The following is a 15,695-nucleotide window of genomic DNA, read 5'->3' on the forward strand; positions in this document are numbered from 1 at the left end:
CTTCCCAATAGGTGGGATGTCAGCTGAGCTCAGAGCAGGCAGGAGGTTAGAATCCAGGCAGGCGGAATTGCTACCCAAAGTCCCAAAAGTAGCAATCTATCAATCACTAGGCTCCTGTTAAATGTCAAGACACTGTGGTGGGTAATGGGGAATATAGTGATTAAAGTGAGGTAGTCTCTATCCTTAGGGAGATTACATTCCAAATTAATATGAGGACAAACAAGAACTCAACAACCCAAGAGACAAACTGGAACGTCCATTCAGACTCAAGCAGTCTCGGAATTAGAGTGGCAGACTATGTGATTGGGAAGGAACCTAAGAAAGCATCTGGTTTAATTCTTTCATTTTACTGGAGTCTATAGAGGGAATGTGACTGATCTAAGGTCACACAGTTTTTCTTTAGTGGAAAAGTTGGGACTGGAACTCATGGCTCTCGATTCCCATAATGCTTTCTACAATACCAAAGTGCTTGATATTGAGAAGGCTCTGGATCATGCAGGAGCTTCCTAGACCCTGCCTGGGATGGGAGAGCTCATTCCAAGATATGATATGAGCAACCACAGGTCAGAGCTAGGCAATGACTCTGGACGGAAAGGGGAGAGACAGAGGACATTCAAAGGAAGGACCCTCCAAAGGATCTCTCTACTCCCTCCAGGAATGCAAAAGATCAAAGAGAAAATCAACCAAAACATCCCTGACTCAAACTTCCAATTCTCAATTGGGAGTGAAGCAGTAGTTAGCAAGGGTGATAAATTCAGTCCCATGTCATCTTCATCCCAGAATACACAGTCTTCATTCAGAGACAACCCCAGCAAGAAACAGTAAGTCAACCATGGAAGAAAGATCTGGGGTGGGTCTGCAGGGGTGGACAGGGGTGGAAGGGAGAACTAGGGCTCTGAAGAGATTGAGGAAAGGGTACGAGAGGCAGAAGGGACCGAATGGCACAACTTCTCTGTTCAGAGCAGGAGAGGTCAGACTGGGTTTTTTTTTCCCCCAAAATATTATAAAACCTTAAGAGTTGTAGTTCTAGAAACAGCATTAGAACAGTTAATATAAACTATTTTGGTTAAAAGGGACTTTAGAACATAGAATGTTAAAGTTTGGAAAGGGGCCTTGGGGCAAAGAGGTCTGAGTTGGAAGAGGACCTTAGTTCATAAGACTATCAGAGCTGAAAAGGAATTTAGAACACAGATTGTCACAGCTTGAAGCAACCTTAGAACCTAGAATTTTGGAACTGGGAGGAGCCATAGAACAGAGAATGTTAAAACTGGAAAGAGCCCTAGAACAGAAAATGGTAGAACTTCAAAGAGCCTTAGAACAGAGAATGTTAGAACTGGGAAGAGCCCTAGAACAGGGAATGTCTGAACTGGGAAGAGTCTTAGACCATAGAATGTCAGAGCTGGAAGGAACCTTAGAACAGAGAATGTTAGAAATGGTTAGGAGCTTTAGAGCCTGGAATACTAGAACCAGATGTGACTAGAATGTCAGTGATGGAAGAGATGATAGAGACTCTCACCACCCCCTCATTTTGTAAGGGTAGAAGAAAACAGAGCTGGCAAGATGAGATGGCTGGAACAGAGAACGGGGAAGTGTTCATTCACATCAGAGAAACTCTTCCAATGTCAAGGATTGTGTCGACTGTTCCTGCCTACATTCCAAGAGAGAAAGAGTTTGCAGAAGGATCATAGAATCAGAACGTTAGAAAGGGGAAAGGAATGTGGAGGGACATAAGAATAGCTAGCTTCTACATAGGACTTAAAGGTTTGTGGAGTGCTTCATAAACATTATCTCATTTGATCTTCACAACTACCCTGCGAGCTTGGTGTGATTACCAGTTTATAGATGAGGTACCTGAGGCAAGCAGAGGATAAGAGATTTTCCCAGGGTCACACCACTAGGAAGTGTCTGAGATTTGAACTCTATCTTCAAGGTGCTATCTATCTGTCACAAAATAGAATTTCCAAGCTAAAATAGTCTTTGAAACTATTTAGGTCAATCCCATCAACTTACAAATGGGGAAGAGAAGGTCATGAGAGGTTATTGACTCTACCCATGGAGGAGTTGGAATTAGAAACCATGTCTTCTGTCTCCAACCTATTCTAGTAATCCTTCTACTACAGCATGCTTTAAATGAAATTGTTTTTTTATTTCTCAGGCAAGAGGTCAGTTCCAGAAAATTGGCAATATCAGGATACTAAAGGTGTTTCCTCCACAAGTTGCCTGATTATTCCTTCATCTGCTGCTGAGTCAGCATAGTAAGAGTACACCTCCACAGTTACCTGCTGTTGATATATCCCCAATTGTTTCTATACTATTGATAAAAGTTAATTACATTTAAACGGAAAACTATTTTTGAAATTTGGGAGTAATAAGAATAGAAGTTTGTCTCTAAAATCTAATTTAGATCAAATACTCATCACTTCCATTCCTTTCAGTCTCCTAACAATTATATAAAATGTATGGATACTTAAGGAATATCATAATTAGAAGGAATTTTCAAGATCATCAATTCTTTCTAGAGTATGAAGAATTTCGTTCAAATTCTCCATAATGGTAATGAAACTTTAGTGCAATTCAATTCAATGAACATTAGTCTATGTACATGATTGAGGTCTCCATTCATGGGATTAATGAATCCCACTATTCATTCAAATCCTACTATTCAAGGATATAATTATGTAATATGTAGTAAATAATTTTAGGTCAGGGAAAATACCCAGGGCAAATATGAATAAGGCAACCACTTCAGTAATTAGATCCTAGATGTGGCATCATTGTGGCATCATAGAGAATTGGCCTACAAGCCACAAGGACCAAGACTTAGGTCCTTAGGCTTGGGTCATGCTCAGACTAGTTGTGACAAAGAATAAGTCATGCTACTTCTCAGAGCTCTAAGAGTAGTCTTAAGAATAAGTACAACTAGGGGCAGCTAGGTGGCGCAGTGGATAGAGCACCAGCCCTGGAGTCAGGAGTACCTGGGTTCAAATCTGGTCTCAGACACTTAATAATTACCTAGCTGTGTGGCCTTGGGCAAGTCACTTAACCCCAATGCCTTGCAAAAACTAAAAAAAAAAAACAACCCAAAAAGTACAACTGAAGATCAGTCCATAGAAAAGTGTTTATGAAGCATTCACTAGATAACAATGCAATGCCCTCAAGAAGCTTCCATCCTAATACAGGAAAAAGTATGTAAATAACTGGATCCAGACAGAGTTGAGAAAGGCAATTTGAGAAGAGAAGGCATTAGCGGTTGGGGTTGGAGGAAGGTTAAATGAAGGAAAGGTCTTCCTGCATAAGATGGCATTTGAATTGACTCTTGAAAGATGTCAGGGAAACTACAAGATGAAGGTGAAACCACAAGATGGAGGGAAGTGTTGGAAAAGCTACAAGTGGACCAGGTGAATGGATGATAGAAGTTCTGGAGGGGTTGGAAAAGTAGGAAAGATCAGTTTAGGAAGAGCTGTATGTGCGCTGGTGGAAGGAGTTTGCTCACTTGGAAATTTCCTGTACCAACAAAATCACAGGCCTTATGTGATTTTTAGGTTTAGGTACACCTATGTGCCTAGGCACTGGGGATAAAGAGTTAAAATAAAAGGACAAAACTCATGGTCTCTGCTCTCAAAAACCTTCCAATTTAACTGAAAAATATAACCTGTGCACCAATAAACATAAAATGTTTTGTAAAGATCAAAATACAGTGTTCTAGAATATTTTGAGGGAAAAAAAGAAGAGAATACTTTTAGTATTTTTTTGTTTTTCTCCAGTTACATGCAAAGACAATTTTTAACATTCATTTTTAACACCTTGAGTTCCAAAGTATCTCCATTCCTCCCATAATTTTAGTTAGAAGAGGATTGAGTGTAGGGCTGAAGAGAAAGTGATATCTGAGCTGAGCCTTGAAGGGATGATGTGGATCCTGAGAGAATTATGAGAAAAGAATGCATTCGAGGTACAGGGGGATGGTTTGCAGAAATTCACAGGGGCTGGAAATATGTCAAACTCAGGGAATAGGTAGAAATATAGTCTGCCTGAAATATGGAATACGTGGAGTAATAGGAAGTAAATCTAGAAAGATAGGCTGGAACCTTAAGTGCAGGGAGAAGGGTTATATTACCCTAGAAGCAACAGAGAAACCACTCCAGATTTGTGAGAAGGGGGCTGACAGTGTCGTACTTGGGAGTCAGAAAGAACTGGCAGTTTTGAGAAGGGTAGGGAGAGACTGGAGGTAGGCTGATTAGTTAGGAAGCCATTATAGTAGTCTTTGCTGTCGAGTGTTGCGTGTTGACCGAAGGCTGGGCAATTTTGAGTGAAGAGAATGAATACGATAGATATGGTGGAGGTAGAATAAAGGATTGGGAATGATCTGAATATGAAGTATAGGGGAGAGGGAAAAGTCAAAAAAATAGTCTGCCTGAAATATGGAATACGTGGAGTAATAGGAAGTAAATCTAGAAAGATAGGCTGGAACCTTAAGTGCAGGGAGAAGGGTTATATTACCCTAGAAGCAACAGAGAAACCACTCCAGATTTGTGAGAAGGGGGCTGACAGTGTCGTACTTGGGAGTCAGAAAGAACTGGCAGTTTTGAGAAGGGTAGGGAGAGACTGGAGGTAGGCTGATTAGTTAGGAAGCCATTATAGTAGTCTTTGCTGTCGAGTGTTGCGTGTTGACCGAAGGCTGGGCAATTTTGAGTGAAGAGAATGAATACGATAGATATGGTGGAGGTAGAATAAAGGATTGGGAATGATCTGAATATGAAGTATAGGGGAGAGGGAAAAGTCAAGGATGATAATGACTCCAAGGCCTAGAGCCTGGACCACAAGGACCATTGATGGTACCCTCAACAAAGGTTGAATTGGGATGAGGGATAATGTTCATCTTGGACACATTAAATCTGAGGAGCCAACTCAAAGTGAGACCAAGAATAGGAAAAGCCTTCAGGGGCAACATCTACTCCTTAGGTGGATATGGGACATAGCATTAATTCTGTTAAACCATTGACCCAGGTGATTGATTCCTTGGCAGGTTAAATCCTTTGTTGGTCTCTGCTGAAGAAGAAAGGGAGAGTGATGATGAGGTCAGTGACCCGTAGCTTTATTCTGTAACTCACCTTGAAACACTGCTTCATGTCAAGGTACTGAAACCATCCCAGAGGGCCATAGCACTACCCATTAGCTCAGTGGGGACAACAGAGGATTTAATGAAGCCAAGGTTGTGGCAAGAATTTGATTCATATCCCTGTAGGAAAACTTAGTTTTATCTAATCCACAGCCTAAATTAAACCCTGACCCCAACTAAACCCTTCCCTTCCTCTCTCCCCCATTGCAGTAAATGGGAAGAGTGGATTTGGATTCAGATGGCCTTGCCACTCTCTACATAGGAGACCTAGGGCAAGTTACAACTTCTCTGGACCTCAGTTTTTTTTCATCTGTGAATGATGGGTCCCCTTCATCTCTAAATCAATGATCCTGTGAACCCCATCATACATATACCTATCCACCTACTCTGGCTATAGACTAAACCCAAACTCTCATCATCATCATCATCATCATCATAACAATAATAATAATGGCTATCATATAGGTAGCACTTTAAGGTTTACAAAAGATTTCGAAATATTAAATCATTGAATCCTCACAACAACCCTGGGAGGTGGATACTATTGTTGTGCCTACTTAGATGAAAAAACTGAGGTCGAAATGAAGTGCCTTCCCAGAGCAGTCAACAATTGTCTGAGGCCACATTTGAACTCAGGTCTCCCTGACTCAAATTCCAGTGTTCTATCTACTATGGCACCTAGAGTGAACCTGATCCCTAATGACAATCAATGACTTTCAACCCTGACAATGGATTGATCCCTGATCCCTGATGACTTCAGACAGACTTCCTCTCCATCCCTACCAACCCATCAAATGAGCACTACACCCTGGCCACAGTCTGGACCTCCATCATGTAGGATATTCGTGACCCAGAGGTGGCTGAGGAGACCCAAACCCGTCCCCACTGCTGGAAAAGGGATTTAAAAAATCATCAGATTGCCCATAACATGGGTCAGCAGCACTTGTGTTTGGATACAGAGGGTGCCCATGATCTAGGGACCATGATTAAACTCTAAACCTCATCCCTTCTTCCTTCTGCTGTTCCTCTGCCCCCACCCTTGCCCCCATCATAATAAGAATACAACCATTCCCCTGGGTGCTTGAGTCCCGGGAGGAGGTTCAGAACACAGATCAACCCTGGACTTTGTTTTCCCAACAAGCTGGAGTTGTACTTCACAGAGCCTCGGCAGCTGTTGGACATTTTCACTGACCTGGAAGAGCAGAACCTCTCTCTGATTCAGGACACCCAGGATACAGAGGAGGCCCTGGAAGAGGTTGAGCTTGCCCTGAGAAATGCTCGAAACAAAATGTAGGTCAAGTGGGAATAATCCAAGAAAGGCAAACTGGCTTGCCCCAGGAGCATCCCCAAAGAGAGGATGAGGATGTTTAGTTGGAGAAGAGAATACTAAGGATCAGAGGGGGATGGGACAAGGAAGCTACATTTGTAAGGGATCAGGGAAAGGACATGAAGGTTATCTAATAATGGCTAAGGGCAGGCAAGGAGGAGAGAGAGAGAGAGAGATCGAGAGAGTAGACTTGTTCTATATGGTTCCTGAGACCAACCTGGGACCTCTTTGGTGGCAGACAGGGAGAAGGAAGGCCCAGGGGAGCAAATGTCCTACCACAAAGAACTTTTTTGGCCATATAACTCTCCCTTTCTCTGGTTATCCCTTCCATGTCATGACTTTTTCCCATTATTGTTTCATTATATTGCAGGTCCGAATAAGAAATTAAATGAGAATTTGGAGGGAGTTTTTTGCAGAAGCCACAGATGACACCATTTCAACTCTGATTTTCAATTTCTTGACTCTTGTCCTACCTGAGTACTCCTTCTCAATCTCCTTTGACAGATCTTTCTCCATGTCATGATTAATAACCATGGGTGTCCTCTGAGGCTTTATCTTGTGTCCTTTTCTCTTCTCCCCATATACCAATCTTGCTTGGTGATATCAGTTCCCATAGGTCCAACTATCATCTCTTTGTAGATCATTCTGAGATCTTATTTATCTTCATATGTAAGCTCTAATCTCTCTTCAGATCTCCAGACTCACATCACTAACTGCCTTTTGGACATCTCAAAATGGATGGTCTAATAAGCATTCAAAACATAACAAATTATCTTGCCCTGAGACCCTCCCCTCTTCCCAATTTCCTGTTACTGGAAACTGTTGCCTGTCAGCCAGACTGCTTAATTAATTGGGGAGTATGCCTTTCCCTTGAAGTAGTAGTCCCATCTTTTAAAAGATCTCCCACTGCATCCAGGGTCATCTCCAGTCATCCTCATCCATAGGAGAAAGTGAGGCTGGTGACTTAGCACAGCACCCCCCTCACTCAAATCCAGTTCCTATACTTGTCAAAGCATCACTTCCTTGATGTCAGTCTTCTTTGAGAATGAAGGACAAACATCATCATCATCATCATCATCAGTCCCACCAGTGTGATCTTCTCACTCCTCTGTATTTTCATCCCTTACCCTTAAATTGAATTATATTAGTAACCTGTTCATCGAGAGAGAGAGAGAGAGAGAGAGAGAGAGAGAGAGAGAGAGAGAGAGAGTTCTTCCAGATAAATGAAGCTTGCCTAGCTATGTGAGCACCAAGTTTTGTTTTGAAATCTTAACAATTTTGCTTGGAAATCTTTTAAAACTATGTCCCACTACTCCATTGCACAGTTATAGTTTACAAGGTAATCTTGTTAGAATGTCTCATTATGTATACCTGAAATTTTGCAAAAGGCAGCTCGCTGTTATATCTATGCATCTTTGGGAGTTTGAAGAAGAGATTTGTTCTTTTGAGGGAATAAAGAGGAACTGTTTTTAAATACTTAAGTTGGAAACTCTGCAACTATGTAGGAAACTTTTGGGGTTGTTTTTGTTTTTTAGCAATAAAGCAGCATGGGCTGAGAATGCACTGGAAAAAAAAACTATGTCCCACTCTTCTCTACCTTCATATAAAAAAATACCCTAAATGTGATTATTTAATCTCTTTATGATGATTTTGTCAGTTGTTATTCAGTCATTTTGGTCGTGTCTGACTCTTTGAGGCCCCATTTGAGTTTTTGGGCAGGGATACTAGGGTAGTTTGCCATTTCCTTCTCCGGCTCATTTTTTTTTGGGGGGGTACTCAGGGTTAAGTGAATTGTCCAGGGACACACAACTAGTAAGTCTCAAGTGTCAAGTATCTGAGGTTGGATTTGAACTCAGGTCCTCTTGATTTCAGGGTTAGTCTCTATCCTCTGTGACACCTATATGCTCCAACTCATTTTTACAGATGAGTAAATTGAGGCAAACATAGTTCAGTGATTTGTCCAGGGTCACACAGCTCGGAAGTGTCTGAGGGTGGATTTGAACTCAGGAAGATGAGTCAGGAAAATGAAGAGCCCTTCTGGGTGTTACTCACATGGACTTCGTGTATATGAACTCTGTGACATCTATTTTGACTATTTTTGGTTTCCTTTTCAATTTTGTGTTTATGGTTCAGATAGGCAAGATCACTAGCTATAGGACTTCTGGATTTATAAGCTGCTGCAATTATTGGTTTGTGAGCGTAGTAAAGAGTATAGTCTGTTTTTTTATGACTCAAGCCCTCTTTGTTCAAGATTCTGCTCAGGAAAGCCCATCTTGCTAAATAAAGACAAACTCCACTTCAAGCTATGTCTTCTCTCTTCTTGCTGTTTTGCAAACAAAAGACATGGTAATGAGTTAGTCCCATCATGCTCTAATCCTAGTAATGAATTCTCTCAGAGATGACACTCCATGTTCATCATTGGCCACTTCTGTCACTTCTAAAGGCATGAGGAAGGGATGGACTGTGATTGTGGGACCACAGCTATATCCCCATAAAACTGATTTGCCTCCTCTTTTACAGGGCACTAACCACTTTACTACAGGAAGAACAGTCTGGAATGTAGAGTCTATATGAAGTGCAAGTTTGCAGATTTGTAATAAAATAATTAAGATTCTCTTTGTTCAAATGACACAACCCTCCTGGTTCCCTTCCTAACCTCTATACTGTTCAGTCCCAGATCTGTGAAGCCTCACTCCCCTCTCTTGAGCCCCCTGGTCCTGGAGGAAGGTACTAATGATAATTAATAATCCTATTGTGCTTCAAAGTTTGTATACTTTGTAAATTTTTCTTACAAGGGTTCAAGTTCCCCCTTTTGTCTTTGGGGAAACACAGGCTCAAGGAAGTTATAGGAATGTTTGAATGTGAGTAAAATGAGAGGGTATCTGATTTTTGAACCAGCCTGGACAAAGAAGTCTGGGATTTCTCATTTGACTTTTGCCCTTCTATTCCCTTTTGTGCTCTTCTTCTTCTCTCTCTATACTCACTCCTATGGTGATCCCCAAAGCTCCAATGGGTTCAATTTTCACCTCTATGTAGCTCACTTCCAAATCTATATCTACAAATCTTTTAAATCAAAGAGGTTCCTGGGCATGTGAGATTGAGTCTGGTTTGGCCGTATCTCCATTAGTAAGTGACTGGGAAATCAAAGAACAACACTGGAGATTTTGACTAGTGTAGGTGAGAATATTCACATTAAAATTTAATTATCAAGGTGTAGTGGATAAAGCACCAGCCCTGGAGTCAGAAGGACCAGAGTTCAAGTCTGGTCTCAGACACTTAATAGTTACCTATCTGTGTGGCCTTGGGCAAGCCATTTAACCCCATTTGCCTTACAAAAAAAACCTAAAAAAAAATTTAATTATCAGCTCTTGAGAGCTGAATCCAGCCAGCATACTTCTAACATGTACACTCACTTTCCTCATAATCATCCATAACACACAAAATGGTGGTGCTAGCCCAGAAATCTGATCTGTGTGTCATTCCTGCTTGCCTATAAGTTGGCTGACTTCGTTTCCATGATAAGGAAGCACATATATATGGTTGCTGAGAAATAAAGACATTTCCTCCCTTCTCCTTCCCTCCCTCCTTTTTGGACTAGCTCCTTTATGAGATGTTTTAAGGACTAAGATGACTTGATTATTATATCCTAGATGTTACATACCTCACTAAGAAGTCCTCTTAGACTCCTGGCTTTCTTAGGAGCTTTGGCTGAAAGGGACTCTAGAGGTCATCCAGTTTAACCCTCTCATTTTGTAGTTTACTGAGGAAAAAAGCCATCTTTCACGAATTGCCTTTTCTTCCCTACTTTATTCCTCCAAAGTCCTCTATGTTGTTCTGATTCTCTCCTCTGCTCCCGGTTCTGAGGAAGAGGGGGCATTTCTCCTGGCTAAGGTCAACCCATTCCTTAATTCCATTCTGACTCCGCTCTCCTGGGAGTTTGCCTCCTTGATTTGTTGACTTCCACTCTTTTACCTTCAAAATCTTCTTAAGCACCCACTTCTTAATACCTGCAAACACAACCCGATCTCCCTCCCATTCTGTAAGACTCCTTTGGACTCTGCCATCACTTTAAGTTACTTCTAATAAAGCTGCTCCTTTTCAGAGTCAGATTCCTAGAAGGGTTATTTATACTCATTGTCTCCAATGTTTCACCTCTAACTCATTTATTGGCCTCTTGCAACATGGCTTCTGATCCCAATATTTCACAATCTAATAGATTTTTCATGAGTCTGCTTGGCTTCTCTTTAGTTTTTGACATTATTAACTACTCCCTCCTCCTAGACAATTTTCCTTTGGCTTATGGGATATTGATTTTTCTTAGATATTTTCATTTCTGTTTGACCACTCATAAATACCAACTTCTTTCTCCCCCCCAAGCATGGGCTTCTGATCTGGGCTCTTTTGTCTTCTATACTCTCTCCCATGGTGATTGCATAAATTCTAATGGTTTCAATTTTCACCTCTAAGTAGATCACTTCCAAATTTATATTTGTAAACTTTACCTCTTTCGTGCACTGAGGTCCTATATTATCTGCTGTACCCCTCCATCTGGAGGTCCTCTAGGTAAACTTATCCAATCTATTTTGTCCCTAATCCCTCCCTTCTTCAAGCTAACTTGTTTATGTTTAGTGGTTCTATTATCCTTCCAGTCACCAAGGTTTACTCCTCTGATGTCATCCCAAACTCTGCCCTTTCCCCACTTCCCCTAGTCAGTCAACTTCTAAATTTTGTCATTTTGTCTCGGCAACTTCTCTCACATACTTATTTTTCTTACCAACCCTCTTCTATATCTCCCCCCCCACTCTTGCACCCCCTATCCCTACTCCCCCCCCCACTTTCACAGCATCAACTCTACTCTAGGCCTCCTCTCTCACTTGGACTATTGTAATCACCTCCCAACTGGTCTCTGCTTCCCCAACCAATCCATCAGTTGCCAAATTTCTATGCCTAAGACAAAGGCCTACCATGTCACGTCCCCCATTCAAAATACAATTCAGTCTGGCACTTAAAGCCCTCCACAATCTGGCTCCTCACTACCTCTTTAGATTTATTTCATATTATTTCCCCTCCCCACCCCACCCCCACTTTCAGTCTTTCTAAATTCCATCCAAAATGGCCTATTTAACAATTTCTCCAAACCTGACTTACCATCTCCTGCCTCAGGACCTTTGCCCAAGCTATTTCTCATAGGTAGGATGAAATCTCTTCTCACCTCTGCCTCTAAGAATCCACAACCCTACTCATGTTATTAGTGCTTTCTCCCTCTTCAAATGATGGTGCATCTGTGAAATTATCATATGTCCCAGTAGAATGTAAGGAAATTAAAAAGAGGGGTGTTTTATTATGTTGAGTACCTAAACACAATGTTTTACCCATAGTAAATATTTAATAAACATTGCATGTTATTGAGTTACGTTGGGGAAACTAAGGTTTAAGTTTTGAGTAAAAAAAGTCAGAGAAGAAAGATGACTTTCCCAAAGTCATAAAAGTAGTATAAAAAAGGGGGAATATTCCAACCCGAACCTAATACTCCAAAACCATTACCCTTTACAATTCACGCAGCCTTTCCTTTCAGGGAGGAGCAGGTTTGGACCTATACTCCCACCTCTCTGTCTTCTCTATATTTCTCTCTTTTCAGGGATAGAGAAATCAATCAACTGAAGCTGCTGTCATCCACCCTGTTGAATTCCATCACTAAGGAAGAGGATACTGCAGCAGACTTGGAACTCAAATCCCGGGTCTTCTCTTATGGCGAGTATAAAGGTGATTACCAGGTAAGTCGCTGGAAGATGGCTCTGGAGAGCTCTGGTTTATTCCAGGGAAAGGCGTGGAATGATCAAAAGTCCCAGCATTAAAATATCAGAAAATCCACACTTTAGAAGAAGGAGATGAAACTTCTTTACTATCCAAAGTCCTGTGAAGGGACAGAGAAATGTCCAGAGGAGCCACTGGCCAGTAAGGAGCATGGAGGAATAAAAGAGAGAAAAGGGAAGTGGAGAAAGAGGGAGAAAGAGGGAAAGAGAAATAGAATAATAGATAAGCAGAGATGGAGAGAAAGAGAATATGAATGAATACATTTGTGGAAAACAAAGTGCTCAGTGTTGAGTTTTATATTTTTTATATTCTTCTCAATAGTCATCAAGGGTAATAACCTTCTAATACAAAACCCTTGAGTGTGGCTCTCCTAACCCTCTAGTTTCCTCAAATGTCTTTCTCATGATTTGCTAGAGCCTGAATTTTGAAGCTTCTCATTCTTCTCTGTATCAGTGATTTGTCTGATTTTATGACCCTGCCTCCCCCATTAAGTTGTGACTATTTATCCTTGTAGTCCCTTAAAGAACTTAATGTTTCTTGAATGTTGAACATTTGCCTCATTGTAGCCACCATAAACCCTAATAGCAACTTCATAAATGAACAAAGAAGGGTTATATCCTCCCTAAGACAGTAAGTTTTAGATGCCATATCTATCTTTATATTATGATCACATAGTCCCTTACATTTGAAAAAGAGTTTGCCCTAAAGTGAACTGCCTTCTTGGAAATGCTGTTGAATTTCATTTCACAAAATTATTTACTGTAGTTTTGCTTTCTAAGTAGACAAAGTACAATCCCCCTTCTCTATGATAGTTTTTCAAAAATGCTTGAAGACAGTTATGTCTTAACTAGATCTTTCCAAATTTTCCATATTTCCAATTCTGATAAGGCATGAACCCATCATTATCCTCTGGACAATCTCCAGCTTGTCAGTGAGCTTGCTAGACTGTAGAACCCCAAAGTCAATACCAGTCCCAAAGGACAAGATCCTCTCCCTTTATACATAATGTTTCTCTTCATAACTAAGATTGAATTAACTTTGGGGGGGCACATGGAGGTTGCCATGTCATAAGTACTCTTGTGTCATATTGAGGTCACACTGCATAGACATGAGACAAGATCCCTGGTCTAATAAAGCTTGAAAACCTAGTAAGAGATTAGACAAGCCCACATATGATGGGGCTGGGTTGAGGTCTGGCATGGGTGGTGATAGACTAATGGATGTAATGGGGATCCAAACCTTTATACCTGCCAGAGAAGACAGCCTAGAATATTGGGGATTGGTGGAAATTGCAGCGGGAGAGTGCTGGGAAGTGTGAGATTAAATCAAACCCAGGAAGGTCAAGTATGAATTTAAGTGAAATGGGGGAGTACATGGTGAGTGTCGGACAAGAGTCCAGCAAGACTTGAAATTCAGTTTATTATAACCAACATATATTACCCAGTCCCTGTAAGGTACTGGGGACACAAGCCAGAAATTAATTAATCCCTATACTCAAAGAAGCTCACCTTCTCTAGGGGAAATAGAACATATACAAAGATAAGTATATACAAAGTGGGAGAGAAGTGTGGTGTAAGAGGAGGCTGGAGATCTCTATTTCAAAGGGAGCTGGGCATACTAAGAGGAAGGTTGTGAATGCATGGAATGGGGGTTACTAGGTGGTTTGGGGAACATCTAGTATGGTAGAATAGAGCATGAAAGAATCATATACGACTGGGAAGGTAGGAGTCAGCTAGGACCTGGACTGCAAAAGCAAATCTGAAAAATTTGCTTTTTATCTTAGAAGAAGCAAAGGAAATTTTTGCATCCAGGAATGACATTATCAAGACTGTATTTTTAGGGAAAATTATTTTGTGGATGTCGACACAGATTGTTGAGTTCTTCCATTAGATTGAGAGCTTTTTGAGGACAGACTTTTGCCTCTTTTTGGATCTACACTTGGCACAGTGCCTGCTTAATAAATATTTATTAATTGATAATAGACAAGACTTAGAAACTGATTGAGTATTGGTGGGAGTGAAGGACAAAGAATTTGAGGGACTGGAAGAATGGTCAGAGAAATCTGAACAAGCATGGTGATGTGGGATAGAATGGGACATCTTCAAAATAATCTTATGTATTTGAAAGAGATTGTGCTGGGTGCCATTTTGTCAAATAATTTGTGTGAGTGTGGGCAAGGTGAAGACTCTGACCCATCAGTGCTCCAAGAGATCAAAGGAAGAAATATGACTTGAGTTGAACCATGAAAAATATTAGAGTGATATAGATGAGATGACATGGGAGCAAGAAGTTAACAATTGGTACAGGTCTTATGGCATTGGCAGGTACCACAGGCTGCCAGTCTTGCTCAATGTTGTAATGGGGTTTTTTTTTGGATATGATTTGGACAGGCTGGCCACTGAGATCTTCTCTAGTTTTAAATTTTAGATGCACTAAGATGGAAAAACTAAAAGGAAACTTGAAAATTATCTAGATCAATTCTTTCAGAAAATGAGGCCCAAAGAGAAGTGATTCCCTATGGGAATGTAACTAATAAGGAGCATACCAGGGATTCAGTAAACATTTATTAACTTCTATGAAGTGCAAAACATTGCACTAGGTACTGGGATTATAGAAATTGAAAATCAACCTCAAGACACTAAGTCTAGGAGGTTAAAAGGTAAGGAAGGAGAGAGATGTGATAGGACGCGTAGAAATAAGTTTGATATAAGATGGATTATAAAAGGAAAAAATGAGAATTGGGAAGAAGAGAACCAGGCAAAGAAGGTAAGTAGACATTCCAACTCCATTTCCATACTTGCCCAAGTCATTTTGGAATATATTCAAATAACACTAATAAATGAAATCTCTCATTAATGTGTGGGGGCAGAGAAGTGAAGCTAAATGATCAATCTAGGAGCTGATATCAGGGAGGAATCTGATGAAGAATCTTGGGTTTCTTAACCACTAGGCTATTCGGCTTAGTGACTTTCCCTTTTGTCTACTTGTTCTTCACCCATTTCTAGAACAAGATGTTGGCAAGCCTGAACAAAAAGGTGGTAGAAGTGTATCATCATTGCATTGGAGACTGTGAGACTAGCTTGAGCACTCTGCAGATGCTCACTATTATTGAACACCAACTGGATGAACTCTTAGAAAATCTAGAGAGGATCCCACATTGGAAGCTTGAACAGGTTGAGAAGGACAAAGAGAAGGAGAGAAGAATAAGGTGAGGCTTTCACTGGCACAAATACCTTGCCTTGAACCATGGTCCTTGTCAATGTTCCTGGCAGCATGTCTTCCTGAATGGAATGCAATATTCTAGATGTGTTCTAGCAAGGGTAGAGGACAGGAGGAAAATCATTTCCCCCATTCTGGATACTCTGCTTCTATTAATCCAGGTCAAAAGCACTCTTGCTATTTTGTTACAGAGTCCAGGTGATAGCTTCGTTTCTGAAC

The 15,695-nt window shown here is 40.8% G+C and overlaps 1 protein-coding gene across 2 annotated transcripts in view; it reads left to right on the top strand.

Moving 5' to 3' along the window:
* The window catches only part of CFAP100 (cilia and flagella associated protein 100), a 47,225-nt gene that overhangs the window by 28,754 nt on the left and 2,776 nt on the right, over positions 1-15,695 (top strand). For both annotated transcript variants that reach the window (XM_074198456.1, XM_074198457.1), the window contains exons 10-14: positions 656-821; positions 5,024-5,075; positions 6,258-6,406; positions 12,082-12,217; positions 15,263-15,465. In XM_074198456.1, coding sequence (XP_074054557.1) covers positions 656-821; positions 5,024-5,075; positions 6,258-6,406; positions 12,082-12,217; positions 15,263-15,465 — 706 coding nt within the window. The remainder of the gene's footprint in view (positions 1-655; positions 822-5,023; positions 5,076-6,257; positions 6,407-12,081; positions 12,218-15,262; positions 15,466-15,695) is intronic.

This window comes from Macrotis lagotis, chromosome 8 (assembly GCF_037893015.1).
Source record: "Macrotis lagotis isolate mMagLag1 chromosome 8, bilby.v1.9.chrom.fasta, whole genome shotgun sequence".
Classification (NCBI taxonomy): Eukaryota; Metazoa; Chordata; class Mammalia; order Peramelemorphia; family Peramelidae; genus Macrotis; species Macrotis lagotis.